Source organism: Lontra canadensis, unplaced genomic scaffold (genome assembly GCF_010015895.1).
Source record: "Lontra canadensis isolate GAN:19392208 unplaced genomic scaffold, GSC_riverotter_1.0 scaffold27, whole genome shotgun sequence".
Taxonomy (NCBI): domain Eukaryota; kingdom Metazoa; phylum Chordata; class Mammalia; order Carnivora; family Mustelidae; genus Lontra; species Lontra canadensis.
In genome coordinates, this window is record NW_022631021.1 from 6,311,471 (window position 1) to 6,328,138 (window position 16,668).

The window sequence follows — 16,668 nt, forward strand, 5'->3', positions numbered from 1 at the left end:
ATGGATAACTAGAATATAAACAAAATGAGGGTCAAACTTGCTTTTAATGGAAAATTGAAAACACTAACATTTTTTATTGGCCTCAGCTGTGCCCATACTGTCGCAGTAAAAAAAAGTCAGTGATACTAGTTTTTCTATTTCTATTAAAGTGTACATGGGTTAAAATCATAAAGAAAGCTTTGTTATGTAGACTGGATGGTTGTAAGTCAGGAGATTAATTCAACATTATTTTTCCTCCTCTTTGTGTTAATCTATGTGTGTTTGGTTTCTTTGGTTACAGTGTGGTATCAATGGAATCAGGGACTCTTAAACCTAGAGGAAACTTTGATTGTTATCTACTCTAAACCTCTAAGTTTACATGTGAAGAAATTGAAACCCAGAGAGGGGCAGGTCAAAAGTCAATACTATCAATTGATAAATAGTATCAATTTGTAGTTCACTATATTTCATTGCATTTTTATATATTCATTAATTAACATTTGATAACTATTTATTAAACATCTGCTAAGTTATAGGCAGAAATGAAAGCTCCAGTGGAGTTTACATTCATTCTGGGAGAGGAGATGGACGCAAATGGATAAATGAGTAAATGTATATAGTATGCCTGGTGTTCATGAATACTGTGGAGAAAAATGAAGCAGAAAACTGGAGGCCTGGAGAGAAGGCTTCACTGAGAAAAGAACATTTTAACAGAAACCTGAAGGGGCTGTGGGTATTAGTATGTTGTTCTCTGAGGGAGGAAGGTTCTAGAAAGAGAGAACATGGAGTGAAAAGGGACTGATGTTGATACTGTCTGCTATGTTTGAGGAGGGCATGGAGACCTGGAGTGAGACTAAGAGAAGTAGCCAATGAGGCTGGAGAGGTAACGTGATGAAGTGAGGGTGCAGAAATCGTGTTAGCACTTTGGCTTTCATGCTGTGTGAGACGGGGAACTATTTGATGGGTTCGGACAGACAAGTAATATGCTCTCATTTTTTGGAAAATATCTCCTTGGCTCCTGTTTTGGCAGTATAATGTAGGAGGAGAGAAGGACAGAACATTTAGGGGCACAATAAAGAAGACCTTTAGAGACTACTGTAATAACTCAGGCAGGGGCTGGTCTTGGTTTGGAAGGGGACAGTAGTAATGGAGATGGTACAAGGTGGTCAGATCCTGACCCATTTTGAGGATAAAGTAAACAGATCTGAAGTGTAAGAGAAAACCAAATCAAGAGTGGCACCAATATTTTTAGACTGATTAATCAGAATTATATAGTTACCATTTACTGAGATGGGAAAGGCGATGGGAAGAGCAGGTATCACTGAGAATATCAAGCGTTGGTTTGGAATATCCAAGTTTGGCCAGGATGAACAATCTTTTATTGTCACAGTAATAAGGTTTGCAGCTTGAAGAAAGTTCCAGACAAGATAATATAAAAAGAAACATGAATTGGTGTTAAAATTTTGCCAAATCTGTCTCCATTTTGATGGGCTTATTCATAAGACTATATAAATAAGCTTATGGTTCCTTTAGAATCAAATATTACAGTAATGCAAACCTAGAATTCAGCTTTCTCTCTGTAAAAATGATGTTTACTTGGAGGACTTCTCTTAGTAAAAAAGAAGTAAGTTGCTAGAATTAAGTTGCTAAGAGCTAAGTTGCTCTTAGTAAAAGGTTGTGAAAGTTCACTCTTTTTAAAAAATTTTTTAATTTTTTTATAAACTTATAATGTATTATTAGCCCCGGGGGTACAGGTCTGTGAATTGCCAGATTTATACATTTCATAGCACTCGCCATAGCACATACCCTCCCCAATGTCCATAACCACACCACCCTCTCCCTAGCCCCCTCCCTCCAGCCCCCCTCAGTTTGTTTTGTGACATTAAGAGTCTCTTATGGTTTGTCTCCCACCCGATCCCAGCTTGTTTCATTTATTCTTTTCTTACCCCCCCCCCCGTTGCATCTCCACTTCCTCTTATCAGGAAGATCATATGATAGTTGTCTTTCTCCGATTGACTTATTTTGCTAAGCATAATACACTCTAGTTCCATCCATGTTGTTGCAAATAGCAAGATTTCATTTCTTTTGATGGCTGAATAGTATTCCATTGTATATAATATACTACATCTTCTTTATCCATTCGTCTGTTGATGGACATCTAGGCTCTTTCCATAGTTTGGCTATTGTGGACATTGCTGCTATAAACATTCGGGTGCACGTTCGGCCAGGATTTTGATCACCCTTAAGACACCTAAGAGAAGATGCTGAGGCAGCAGTTAGAAATGTTCTGTGTTCAACAGGCAGGCCCAGCTGGGAACAGAACTCTAGGAGTTGTCAGCATATATGTGGTATTTAAAGCCATGCAGTGAGATGAATCACTGAGAGATGAATGCAGTCGAGAAATTCTAGAACTGAACTGTGAAACAACCAACATTTAAAGGTTGCTGAGATGAGGGAGATTTGGCCAAAGAGACCAGAAAGCGTAGCCTGTGATATCGGAGAGAATCAGGAGATTTTGGTGCCCTGAAAGTCAGGGGAAAATAGAATTTTAAGGAGGACAGAATGGTTAACTCACTCAAATGTTGTGGACAGTTCAAATTAGATGAGGGCTGAGATCAGATACTGGATTCAGAAACCCAAGAGAATGGTTTTGAGAAAAGACCTGTTGGAGTATTGGGAGTGAAAGTTCAGTTGGAAAGGTTTTGGGATGGCAGCTGAAGGGGGATGTGGCATGAGAGGATGATTTTTTTTTTTTTTTAAATGGGCACATAGCTGAGGATACCTCACTATGGCTCAAGGTGTAACATTCCTTTATGCTCTAGTAAAGTAGCCTCTTTCTGACTCCAAGGATCAGGTATTTATTGCCACATGAATCCCCTTGAAGTGCCCTTCTAAACTGGGCCACCTTTCCCCATCCGCATCCCTGGTGCAGAAACATCTCTGATGATGGTCCAGTAACTAGCTATCCAATGCTTCTCAAATTCCTTAGCTTAGAATTCAACAGACAGAAACGTCTAATGTCTGCTGTTTGCCACAGAGAATCGGATCCCTTCTGTACACATCACTTCCTCCTCTGGTGCTGTGTTCCTGTTACCTCTTCTCTTTAGAACTCTACCTTTACCCTCCCTGTCTCTGCTTACGGGCATCTCAACTGTTCTGCAGGGCCTCTCTCACATGCTACAGGTTAGAAGATCCTCTTGCTGATGACCTTAGCCACGTCGTACATCAATTTCAGTACTATACACCGTCAAAAGCAGTTTTTGGCCTAGATGCTGCCCTACGTACTAAACATTTTTGTGGCTTCCATAGTTTCTAGCTCAAAGCGCATGAGTGTGTTATGTAAAGATATGCTGGATAAAAAGATGACAAAGTACTACATGCCAGGTCTGCTAACTCTAAGTCTGTTGCTCTTTCCTTTCACTGTTCTGCCTCTGCCCTTGGTATGGTTCAGAAGACTGTCACCTGCTCATAGTTAATGACAATTCTTAGCACTATGTCTAGAACGGCAGGGCCCAGTCTACAGAGGGTTGGGGAAATTTCTGATTTCAGGGCAGCTCAGGGCCTCCTGCTTGGCAACTAGGAAGCCTCACTTGGAGGAGGTCCCTCATGATGGTAGAAACCAACACTTTGGCATAAACTGAAAAGAAAAATGAGATCTCAGAGTTCAAGTATTTCTTTAAATCTTTGTTGCCACTGAGTAGACAAAAACTTAATGAAACATTTCTCCTGTTTAAAAAAAAAACTTATCTTTGAAGAGCTAGTTTTTAGGTATTTTATACTTATAAAATTTAAACATAATTTGATATGCAAAAAAATCAAGTCTTGTGCTATTCTCATTAATACTGAACCAAGTTCTACAGGTTGCCATTAGAATTCTCTCAGGAGGAAAAGATAGTTGTCTGCCATTAGTTTTGCTTAATTTTTATGAAAAGCTTAAATACCTTATTAATTTTTCTCAACAACCTAGCAGAATAAGAAGAAATCACTAGTGCTATTAGAAGAGTAGAGAGTTGGTGCCAAAATTCCTTGTTCCAATGTGTTGTCTGCTGGACACTACTCTGGCTTAGGGGATAGAATTATACCTTAATGTTCTATAGAAAAGAATTGGGTAGTGCCAAATCTGGATGACATCAGGCATCTTACACTCACACAAGTCAGTTCTTTCTGAGACAATGGTGATGTATTTCATGTTGAGAAGAATGAATTGAGCCAGGGCATTCTATTTAACTGATTAAAAAAAAAAAACAACTTTCTTATTTCTCTACTTGTATTTTTCTCAAGTCTTACAAACTGTAAACTCATTAGGGGGAGGAGAATATCTTTGGTTTCCCTAGAATATTTCCCTAGCGCATGGCTTATATCAGGACTTCAAAAATGTTAACTGAAGGACTAAATTAAAATATTCGTCACATATATTTTGTCAGTGGGTATTCAAAGGGAACAGTGATTCCAGGTACGAAGATGAGAAACGTGTGGAAATCAGCATTTTAGATGTGTAATGAAAGTGACTTTCAGTAAGTAACTCTGCCAATCCTCCTTCAAAATAATTAACATGCAAATTGGAATTCATATTGCATGCCAAAAAATGTTGTTGTATAGATGATTATTAGTGCGTAGGTGGTGTTTATGTGGATGCACAGATGTGTGCAGAAACCTTTGATCTATGTGGCACTCTGAACAACCCAGCCTGTATTCACAGATGAATTACATTTCACTCCCCCATTATCCTGTGCCACAATTGCATCTTGCATATTTAAACAGGTGTACCCATTTATCCAGAGAAAATGACATTTTTCTGAAAACAGCTTAATGAATTACTTTGGATTTACAATAAGTAACTTTAATGAAATATCTAAACAAAGGATATAGGTTTCCTGGTTAGCCATATAATTAAAGTTTCTCAAGATGATTAGGCTATGAATTTTTTTGAGAATCAAAATATCAAACATAAACAATGCATGCCTAGTGTGAATTTCCAATTCACAAAGGACTTAGTGAATAAAATATATGAATGGTCTTTCTTATTTTGAGAGTTGGGGAGAGATACCTTCTCTTATTCCAGTAATATTTTTATCTAATCATTGAAGAACAAGAATTATAGCCCTCTTTCTTATTTGATATTTTATTATACATATACACAGGTATATGTATCTGCCTATAGAATTGTCAGTTTTTGAAGAAGCATTAGAAATTTGCTTTTGGATGTATATGCATAATACTCATGCAAGCAGGGAGAGGTCTAGCTTCTTAGGGAAGTTCCTTAGTCTTGTTTTGAAGTTTTCTAGCAGATGTTGGACGTAAGCTTACAAAGTTTTAGTTTCTAGATCATTCTTCTTTTTTATTCATCTTTAATACAAATGTTCAATCACCAAATTCCTTGGTTACTGGCTTAGAAAATGATGGTTCTTTCTGGAGATGGATTATTCTTAGGGGAGGCTAAGTAGAGGAGTAGAGAAAGCCCTTCTTTTACAATTAGGCCCATTTGGAATACTAGCTCTGTCTTTTACTAGCTGTGTGATCTGTGGCAAGTGATTTCACCTTTTTGCCCCACTTTACTCATGTGTGGACAGCTTCGAAGTGTTGTCTGAGGCACAGCTAGGTATTTAGTAGTCATGAAGGAGAAGGCTGCCCCATTCTTTCTTTTATCTTCTTATTAAAATTTCCACTTCAGTTAAGAACAAAACTAAAATAAAATCCTTCCCAAGCAAATGAGACTACTCTAATAAAGATAAAGTATTTGAAAAAGTGATGTGCTTAACTCTAAGATAATTGTGTGGCTTGAAAAGCAGTTCTTTTATAGGATGTCAGTATACTATTGTTAAATAATTCATACCACGAATACACAATTTTCATACAATTTATAGAGAACTGTCCATCTTAAAATATATCTTGGTTTAGCTGTTCACTTTCTTTTCATCCCACTTACCTCATTTTTCCAGATATCCATGTTTTCTGGAAAAGAGCCATGGTAGGGTTGAGAGCAACCAGGACAGTTAGAATCATCTGAGAAGAGATACAAATGCAGGAATCTGACAGCCTAGTGTCTCATTTTCACCCCTTTATAAAATGAAAAACTTCCCTTGTTTGACTTCCCTTCATTATGGGTAGAAGGGAAGGACTTCTTCCTTCATCCTCTCCAAATCTGATCTTTCCTTCAGTAACCTCAATTCTGGATGTTTCCATAAAAATGGAAAAAAAATGTATCTAACTTAATGCTAGATCCAGCAGATCTAGAGATCTTTTGGCAGCTGGGATGAAGTGTAAATCACTACTGGATGAAAGAAAACACATAATGTTTTAGATTTGGGACCTTGATACTTAATTAGACACTTGCGTAATGCCACAAGAATCAACTGACCAAGAAATACGATCTGATTTGAGATGACTAGCAAGGAATTTCCTCAATTTAAGAAGATGGGCCAGAATGGAGGTGCTGGGTAGTGTATATCTTTTTTTTTTTTTTTTTTTTTTTTTAATCTTGTCACCTGAAGTCTTCAGCTTCAGACCTGGTCAGTCTTGCGTTGTAACGTTTCTCTCCTGTTCCTTTCTTTCTCTCTTAACACCTGTTAAAATGTAAGAACTTGTCAGGGCACATTTGGATTTCAAGTGTCTGAAAACCTTATATTTCTTCAACCAATGAATGAGATAACACCAAATTTAAATGTTTTCTATTCTCTTGTTTTTTCCCCTGAGTTCTAGATTTCCCTCTCATTCCCTCCATTTCTAGCCCTTTCTGTTTCCATTTTAAGCTGTGAATACTCCATGGAGAAATTTCTGGTAGGACTGGATTTTCTTTCCTCTCCTTTCCTCCTAGGTGCCACCTCTTTGGCTGTCTCTGTCTCTAATCTTCTCCCATGTAAACTCTTAGTGCGTATGTTCTCTGTGAAGTTCAGTAGGCCTGGGTTCCAATCTAAACCCTCACACTGGCTTGTGACTTGGCCAGTTCCTTGTTCTCACAGGGCCTCATTTTAATAGAATCTACATCTTGAGGATGTGGAAGGACAGAAATGGAAAGTCGGTGCCAGGGGTCTGTTCCTGCCAAGGGCTGCGCTGGAACACTACAGAGCTAGACCTCTACATTTGATCATCACAGAAACCTAGGAAGGGCTTCCAGCCCACTTCCATTGTTAAATCTGTATTCAAGGAACAAGAGTATGGGTCCTCTGAAGTCAACCAATTCAAACTGGTCTCCGGTCACTTAACAACTGGACCACACTTATAAACTTATCTCTCGCTTAAATGACCTGCTTCTGTCCTCCAAAAGAATCTGAATGGACTGTCTGCTGTCTTTCCCCAGTTTGAACTTCAGTGGATGCTGATCCATTGTGACCCACTACGCCCCAGGAGAGAAACTTGCCATGAGCTGCCAGTCCGAATAACTGTGAGTCCGCTGACCACCTGCAAAGGACACTTCCACCTAGCCTACCTCCCACCAGCTCCATAAACTCCCCACCTCCCCACTCTTCTAGAGTTCAGGCTTTACTGTAGGAACCAGATAGATATGAAGGAAGCACAGGTGCCACCACAGCCTGGCAAGTAGAAATCACCTCTGGGTGTCTGGTCCCACCTTGGGTGGCTCCTCACTGCTCCTCCCCCAAACATCTCCTGGAGAACCCTGGCTGTCCATTTGCCGCCCACAGTAGACAGCGAGAGACTACATTTGGGTGGAGAGGCAGAGGTGCACGTTCAGGCCTTGCCTGTGTGGCGGAGGGGAAAGGGTTAAGGGGGACTGTTGTCATTCTATCCGTCCTCCAGCCCGCTAGCTCTCCTCCAATCCCCAGGACCCTCTCCAGGGCCATTCATAAACAGGAGGAACGTACGCCTCCTGGCTGGGCACCTTTGCAAAGACTAACTACTCCCCGGGGCACTTTTTGCGGGGGAGAAGAGCCACTTTATGTGTGTGACGGGTCCAGAAGCCTAGCGGGGCGGCAGGAGGCAGAGTCCGTCCAGGGGATTAGCAGAGGGTGGCGGGCATGGCCTGGACGGCGCGGGATCGAGGGGCCCTAGGGCTGCGACTGCTGCTGTCTGGGCTCTGCTTGTGCATGGCTCAAGTAAGTTGTGCGCGAGTGAGGGGGGTGGGGAGAGCCTTCTCACTTTCTCCCTGTCTTTTCTTCTCCAGCCCAGCGAGACCACCGACCAGGTAAGCGGGGGGCGAGAAGTGCTTGCATTTTTCCAATGCACCCAGGGAAAAGTGGAGGAACAGCCATCGCGGGAGCTGTGGGGAAGGCGCAGAGCCTTCCTTGGGCTCTGCAGCGGTGTCCTCCCTCCAGCCCTGAGCACCTGCAGCGAGTACCGTCGGAGTCGGGGACCCTAGATGACCCTTAGTTCGGGAAAGGCATCTCCTTCCCCACCTGGGCCCCCAAACTGCAGACTGAGGTTCTGAAAGCCACTAGTGACTGGGGACCCGCCACTAAATTTGGGAGGTTTACCGGGTTGCTTAACTCCCCCACCCAGCCACTCCTGGTTGCATTCAAGAGCAGGCCTTTCTGGAGAAGGCGGGAATTCAGAGTAGCGGCGCTGAAGCTGCCTGTCAGCTCCACCAGCCTATGGTGGCAGCATTAAACCGCCAGCCCCCGCTAGCTGTGCCCGCCGCTCTGGGATTGGAACCCGGCGGCCTTGGCTGGCATCAGTCAAAATTTCAGCAATTTCCCGAAGGCTCCAGCGTCTCCTCCCTCCCGCGCGGGAGAGGACCAGGCGGGGGCGGGTGAGTCCAGTGGCGGTTTGAGGTTTCACTTACAAAGACCCCATTGTAACCTGTCTGGTCATTGGAGTTTACAAAAACAAAGTTTCCTTGATGAAAGAAGCTCCCCCCACTTTTGCTTTCTTTTTTTAAATTAGGAGAGAGAGAGAGAGAGAGAAAAAAAATCTCACATTCCCTAAGCCACATGCTCACACTATTTTCAGTCGCCAGTATTCCCTCTAGCACCATAAAAGCTTAGCTGTTTGCAAGCGATAAAAGCGGTAATACCCTAGGGTCAGTCTGAAATTTGGTGTAGTTTTAGAACGAGGTGCAAAGACCTTATGCAAGAGAGCGTCAATGCAGGTAAATCGAAATGAGGCCAGGCCCTCCCTGGGTTTCAAAGCTCTTTTGCTCCAATCCTCCCCAGTTTTCCTCCAGTATTTCTCCCTGATTTCTACTGGATGTGGAAAGATTTACAAAATGATCCTGTAATCGATCTGGGTTGGAGCGCCTCCGTTCTGAGCTGTTCCATTTTAGCCAAAACACCCTCAATTGCTGATCAAACCGTGATGGTGAATGGCCACCATTTTCATTACTAAGCCCCCCCCCCCCCCAAAAAAAGGCGTCAGGTTCTCCCTTCTTCAAGACGCCCCTTTTGGTTTAATGGTCTCGCTAGGGGTGAGTCCCTGTGACCCCAGCGCCCACCTTAGGGCCTAGATTCTGCTCTAAACACACTAGTGAGGGGCGCCTGGGTGGCTCAGTGGGTTAAAGCCTCTGCTTTCGGCTCAGGTCATGATCCCAGGGTCCTGGAATCAAGCCCCGCATCGGGCTCTCTGCTCAGCAGGGAGCCTGCTTTCTCCTTCCTCTCTCTGCCTGCCTCTCTGCCTACTTGTGTTCTCTGTCTGTCAAAACAAAAACAAAAACAAAACAAAAAACCCAAAAAAACACACTAGTGAGCCTCATTCAGAATATGGCGGAATCAAAGAAACCTGGGGTGGTTTGGGAGTTTCATACTCGTTCCCGGATTTCAAGACTGTTGTCCTCCAAAGGGAAGTGTCCTTACCGGGTGGAGGTGGGGGTCTCAGGACATCGCACCAGTTTCTCGTTGTTGCCCAACGTGCTCCACTAACCCGTGTGTGCTGTTTTTGTCAGAGAGGTCCCCCGGGCCAGCAGGGCCCCCCCGGGCCCCCGGGTCCCCCTGGAGTTCCAGGCATCGATGGCATCGACGTAAGTTTCTATCTGCAGTCCTCTGTTCCTCTAGTCCCGCCTTTTCCCACCCTTTCTCCACGGAATGGGTTTTATGATGGGGCCAGACACCCGCCGTCCAGAGGCAGGCTGGGGCATGGGTGAGAGCTGGGTTGGATCCTCTCTAGAAGCGTGGGCACTCCCGGAGGGATGAGGTAGACACGTCCAGTTGTCTCCGCTGGTCAAGAATCTCCGCCATTTAGCTTGACCCTGTCCCTGTCCCCGAGGTGTGTGGTGAAAACGCGTGGGAGTCTCCCAGCTGGGTCCTCAGCGCCCCCCACTCACGGACTACTCTTGCCTTTTCTGCTACCCCTGCAGGGTGACCGAGGTCCAAAGGGTCCCCCGGGCCCCCCGGTAAGTTGATCAGCGCATTCGCTCTTCGTTTCTTTCCTTTGGACGTGGTTTGCAGCCACGTGAGTCCCAAGAGTCTGAACTTTGGATCTTTCTCTCTCCCGGCCTCACCCCCTCCCTGCTCAGGGTCCTCCTGGAGAACCCGGCAAGCCTGGAGCTCCAGGAAGGCCAGGCACGCCCGGTGCAGACGTGAGTAGGCGCAGGCGCGCGCACGGGGAAGCGGGCGCGGGGGTGGGCGAGAGGGTGGGCGAGAGGGTGGGCGAGAGGGTGGGGGTGGGGGCAGGAGAGACCTGCTCAGACGCTGAAGGCCTGCAGGCTACGGGAATCCACGTTGAAACAGGGCTATGGCCCTGAACTGGGCCTTGTACTCTCCGCGTGCCGTGGAGGCGGCAGTTTCTGCAAAGGGTCCTGTGAGGGTGGACATAGCTCTCGCCCCCCTGGGGAGAGCACCCAGCGCTGGCCTTCCTTGCTCTCAGAAAACCCTCCTGGGTTCCCTGGGCCTGCCCCTAACCCTCCATTCCTTGCTCACTGCCTGAACTCTCAGCCCCACTTCCTGGCACAGGGGGTGCTGGAGGAAGAGGAATCTTGAGGGGCTCCCCTGGGGCTTCTGTGTGGTGCTTTTGCAGCATGCTCAACATACTACAATTTTTCTTTACCTTTCACCGCCAGGTTATAAAGACAATGCCTGATTTTGCTTTATAAAATAATTCCCCCATTTAAACAGAGATTTTGGATAAACAAATGAAAGTGCTTAAATATCTTTAGAAGTACAAGGAGTTTTTGTCTTGGTCTATAGTTGCAGAATCGTAGGAAGACCTCTGTGTATGTGCCAGTCTTTTAGGCATTTCCTACAACAGAAAGTTAACTATACTAAGCAAAAAGTTAACTATACTAATGTACATTTGTGTAGAACTTTTTTCCTCAAGTGCAGTCACAAACATTATTTCCTTTAACCTTACAATAACCTGGAAGGCAAGTTTGGTTAATACTATTCTCCACAGATAAGAACACTGAATAATTTTGAGGACAAGTAGTTTCCTCAGGGACCCAGAGTTCTTTAGTGGCGAAGATAGCGAAAGAAACTAGATTTATTCCGGGTGCCTGAAGGCTCCCCGGGGTGTCTTAAAGGCTCCCTTTAACCCACTGTGGCTCAGTGGGTTAAAGCCTCTGCCTTTGGCTCAGGTCATGATCTGGGATTGAGCCCTGCATCAACCTCTCTGCTCTGCGGAGAGCCTGCTTCCTCCTCTCTCTCTGTCTGCCTCTCTGCCTACTTGTGATCTCTGTCTGTCAAGTAAATAAATAAAATCTTAAAAAATAAAGTACAAAACCTAGATTTCTTCATTTTTTACACTCACTCTCTTTCCAGATAGTTTTGTCTCATGCGGATACAAACGAGTATCTTAAAATACGTGAATAAGAGAGGAAAAGAGTGATAGCGAATTTTTAGTATCTGAATTCCCGGCCAAGAAAAATGATACGGGTAATTCAATGGATCATAAAAATAATATATAATTGATATTTTGTAATTATTGGTAAATATTGGTACGGTTCCACCAGATTCTGACATGGAGCCACAGGGGGCTTACAAAATTCTGACTTACTGTACTCTTTGGCTCATTTGACATTTTAAACAAATCTTTTACCTTAAATTGAGACTAGACATTGAGAATAATGAAAAATGAGTAACTGCATCAGACTTTGCTTTGTTTGTCCCTGACCATAGGAGAGCTAGGTAAGCAGGAGAGCGCCAATGGTCTGTTCTTGTTAGGGGAGTGGGTGTGTAATGGTGGGACCTTACACCTCCAACCTCTTTGTCTTCTGCTCTTTGGTTTATTGCAAAGCTATACTTTTTGTAATGTTAACAAATGGTTAATCAGATGATGTTTGGAAGACTATGGAAGGAACATGATTTAAAGGGTAATTATCTTAAGTGAAGTAGATTTTTTGACAGAAAATGTAAGAGATTCATGGCAGCTATGCTTGTAGAATTATGCCTTGAGTCTCACGAGCTGAGTAGTTGGAACATTGGAAGAAAATTAGTATTGAGGTCTGGTGTTCTCTGCCAAGCAGCAGCATGAAAGTTCAGAGCACAGCTTCAAAATCATCCCATACAGAACTTTATCTTCACAAACATTCATGTGAAAGCAATTCTTTCTGCCACTGGTAATATTTTTCTCTGTCAAGTTTTTGACAGATAAGAATTATTGCGAAATGGAATTTGTGTGTGTGTAAATGTAAATGGGGGATATTTCATATATATATGTATATATATATGTATATATATACATATATATGTAAAATTAGAGAAGTCAGAGTTTGGTTATAACTTTGCACCCAAAGGACAACTGTGTTATTATCAATAATCAATAGAGATATTCTTATCAGCACTATTTGCAATGACATGCTCAGTGAGCTCTGAAAACAGTATTTTGTTCTTTATAGCATCCATCTAAGATAGGTGGAAGAAGAATTAGAATTAAATATAAGCATTACAGTTAAACCATACCACTTGTTGGAGGGAAGAAGTTAGAACATCCTCAGGATGTATACAACTACTATCCCTGGCAGACGTTTATATGATTAGAATGGTGAGTTATTAAGAAATCATTCTGGATAGGTCATTGTAAGTGGAAATAGACATCAAAGAAATGTGACGGGGCCATGAAATACAGTACTTATGGTTAATATCTAGATTTTTGTTTGTTTGTTCATTTGTTTTGTTTGTAGAACCCCTTGTGAATGAGGTTTTAAGCTCCCAGAGGGCAGGAAAAATGTCTTGTACTTCAGATGAACTCTTAACAACCTCTATAGCAATGCTGTCCATATAATAATGATGATAATAAGAATAGCTAATATTTATTCAGGGCCCACTTTGCCAGGCACTGTTGTAAGCATTTTGTGTGTAATATCCCATTTAATTTTCAAAATTACCATATCAGGTAGATATTAATATTATATCTATTTTACAGATGAGGAAACTGAGGCACTATGCAGTTAAGCAGCTTGTCATGGTTGCACAGCTAATAAGTGGCAACGTTGGGATTTGAACCCCGAATAAAGATGATGTAGAGAGAGAAGCGAAATATCCTTCTGCTTAACAGACTAACCTAAATTAAATATTCAGTACTTCTGTACTGAGTATATGTTAGAAGCCAGGGACAGTGTGCCAGGATTATAATGGTCATGCAGTCCTTGTCCTGATGGAGCTTATGGTTTTTACATAACTATTTCATAACAGAGTTCACTGTAACATCTGACACCAAAATGTATTAGCAATTTAGTTCAAAGAACTTCCTAGTGACAGGCATAATTTGTCATGCGTTATACAAGGTACTTTAAATGAGAAGTGACCTGGAAGCAGCTTCCATGTTGTTCAACCACTTACCTGGTTCTGCTTTACTATTATGCAGCTGAAATTCTACCCTATATCGTAGCTATTGCTCGCCAGTCTCGTCAGTTTTTCCAGTCACCCACTGAAGACTGTTGGTTGCATGTGTGGGAATTGACCAAGGTTGATTTTGGAGGGTCTCTACATGAAGTGGGTGTTAGGGGTTCCTTGAGTCAGATGTGTTCTCAGGTTTGTACAATCTGTGGGCCATCCATGCCTGCAGAGAATGCTCCAGATGTGTGGTTTGTGTACCAAAATAAAAAACGAACATTGCATTACTACAGGTGCTCAGCACCTAAGATGCTGGGGCTTGTATGTAGATTGTTTTATGTGTGTTTAATATTTTTCTTTGGTAAATTTCCAGTAGTTAACATTTTCAACTTATTTTTTGCTATCTCCTTTGATTCACCCTTTGGAGTTATAAGGGAAATGGATTGACGTAGAGAAATGTAAAAATGGTGGCCAGTGAGCTGGTTTTCTATATAAATTACATGGGAACATTTTAGTGATATGTAGACTTTGACAGATTCAACGTGGATTTTGGTGATCCATTTTTAAGTAGGGCTTTCATATTTGCAAGGAATCCCTTCCTCGATTAATACCATTTGAGTCTTTTTCAACATCTTGGTAATAAATAGTTTTGTAAGATGTATGATGTATGCATGCACATATGTATATGTATATAAATATACAGGTACACATATTTATATTTGGCAAGGTATAATTTCAAGAGTGCATTACAAATGATATCTAAAAGTGTCAAAGAGTAGAGAAAAAATTAAAAAATAAAAATACATCTTCATCAAATGTGGAAATTAAGGTGTATAATATAGTGTTATTAATGCTTTAAAATCTATTTTATATTGAGGATGATGGTAAAAAAAGTACTGATAGGGAAACTGAGAGTATTTGGAGGATATGCTTTAAATAACATATTTAATATTAAATATGATAGTTCTAAAATGTGATTTATAGTAATTGGCTTAAATTCTGCATCCTAATTGACACACATGAAAATATATACTTAATTATGGTTATTTTTACTAAGGCAAATAGTGTAGAAACATGGATGTTCTCAAACATTTAATTAATTAATTAATTAATTTTAAAGGTTTTATTTATTTATTTGACACAGAGAGAGATCACAAGTAGACAGAGCAGCAGGCAGAGAGAGAGGGGAAGCAGGCTTGATCCCAGGACCCTGAGACCATGACCTGAACTGAAGGCAGAAGCTTAACCCTCTGAGCCACCCTGGTGCTCCAAACATTTTATTTTAAAAGTTAATCAATAAACAGTCATTATTGCTAGAAGATGGCTAGGGGGCTTTAGATGGCTATAGGACAATAATGAGATTGAGTATTTTTAATTTCTATTGAAGAAACATTTTATTAACTCTCAAAACACTGTTAGAGAGATACAGAGACATATAGTATTTTTACTATATGTCTGAAGTAAAGGAGGTGCATAAACATGGGTAATTGACAAAGCCAAGATCTATTGTCCCATTAGATGTAGCTATTAGAATGCTACAATTGTTGTAAGCATTTTTCCAAAGCAAAGACAAAAATTACTAAAATTATTGGACCCTGTTAGCAGGAAGTTAGGAATATTATAAAATTTATCAACAGAAAGTAACAGGCAGATTTCATGTTAAACATTACCTTTGAATAAGAATATAGGAAAGTATTTCTTTGTAAATATTTACATCATACAAAGATAACCATTCTGTACAATAAATAAAATGCAATTATCCACCTAGGGGGTTGCCTAAGGATGCTTTAATTGTTCTAACATCATCTTCCTTTGTTAGGGATTAACAGGACCTGATGGATCCCCTGGTTCTGTTGGACCAAGAGGACAAAAAGTAAGTTAGCCACCTGGTATTAATTACTGTTATTAGTTAGATGCTGAAGTATAATTTTATTATAGTGTTTGCAAATCAACTGAAAAATCAGTTATGAAACAGAGGAAATGTACTTCAACTAAAATCGTGTTTTAGTTGAATTAAATTAAAAACATCAAGATGGAGTGTTTTAATGATTTCAAAATTTATGCAATTTACATATTTACATATTCATGCTACAAAAAGCTAAGTACAATGAAGCTCTTTTTATTTTTAGGGAGAACCTGGTGTTCCTGGATCTCGTGGATTTCCAGTAAGTAACTGTAAAGTGACAGAATTGAAAATCTGTCTTTTCCTGTCATTGTGAAATGTTTAAATGCAGCTTTTGGTATAATATGCATCACAAAGGAGTTCTCGACTTATCTGCTATGGTAAGCATTCTGAGTATGAGTAGAGAACCTTTAGAGAAATTTGAATGCACAGTATAAAATACATATGTCTGCTTACAGGTGGTGTCTCCCAATAGGTAACTCCCCCTTCAATCCCCTTGATGGAAAACATTTCTTGCATAATAACAGCAAATCTAAATCTTCGATGTTTAGACCATAATATCAAACCACTTTCTTCACACCTGGTTTTATCTCGGATGGAATGTAACCATCAGATATAATTACCAGCCTGATTCCCTGGTTAGTCCTTTCCTGCATTGCCCAATCTGGCTGATTTTTGTAATTTCTATTTATAAGAGGGCTAGGTTCTCAGGCTATTTTTCCTTTCTATTTTGCTTTTTATTTCTCTTTTGTTCTTGTCATTAATCTGTATTTTTTGTCTTTGTTTTCTGTTTGCACTGTTTTCATGGCCATATTTCACTGTCTGTCAACTTTTCCATTATGAGGCTATTTTCAGAAGTGAAATAGCTTGCTGGCCTTTCCTTCATATTTTTCCATTCAGAGCTCAACATCTTATAGAGATGCCTTTTTTAAAAAAATTGAGTGAAATTTGAAATTTGTCAAACATTTAGAGCTATGATAGTGAAATAACTTTTTGATTACTTTGGTATTTTTAAGCATAACTCTTATTTCCTGAATTGATTTACATATTAAAATGATCAAATAGGAGTAATTTTTCAAATGCCTTGAAATACCTTGAAAAAGCCCCACCTATTATTAAAACATACTGCTC

The 16,668-nt window shown here is 41.1% G+C and overlaps 1 protein-coding gene across 1 annotated transcript in view; it reads left to right on the forward strand.

Annotated features, from left to right (window-relative positions):
- Positions 1–16,668, forward strand: part of COL9A1 (collagen type IX alpha 1 chain) — an 89,452-nt gene that overhangs the window by 17,615 nt on the left and 55,169 nt on the right. Inside the window, exons 7-13 of the mRNA XM_032864551.1 lie at positions 7,277–7,360; positions 8,099–8,119; positions 9,812–9,886; positions 10,223–10,258; positions 10,382–10,444; positions 15,454–15,507; positions 15,764–15,799. Of these exons, the coding sequence (XP_032720442.1) occupies positions 7,277–7,360; positions 8,099–8,119; positions 9,812–9,886; positions 10,223–10,258; positions 10,382–10,444; positions 15,454–15,507; positions 15,764–15,799 (369 nt within the window). The remainder of the gene's footprint in view (positions 1–7,276; positions 7,361–8,098; positions 8,120–9,811; positions 9,887–10,222; positions 10,259–10,381; positions 10,445–15,453; positions 15,508–15,763; positions 15,800–16,668) is intronic.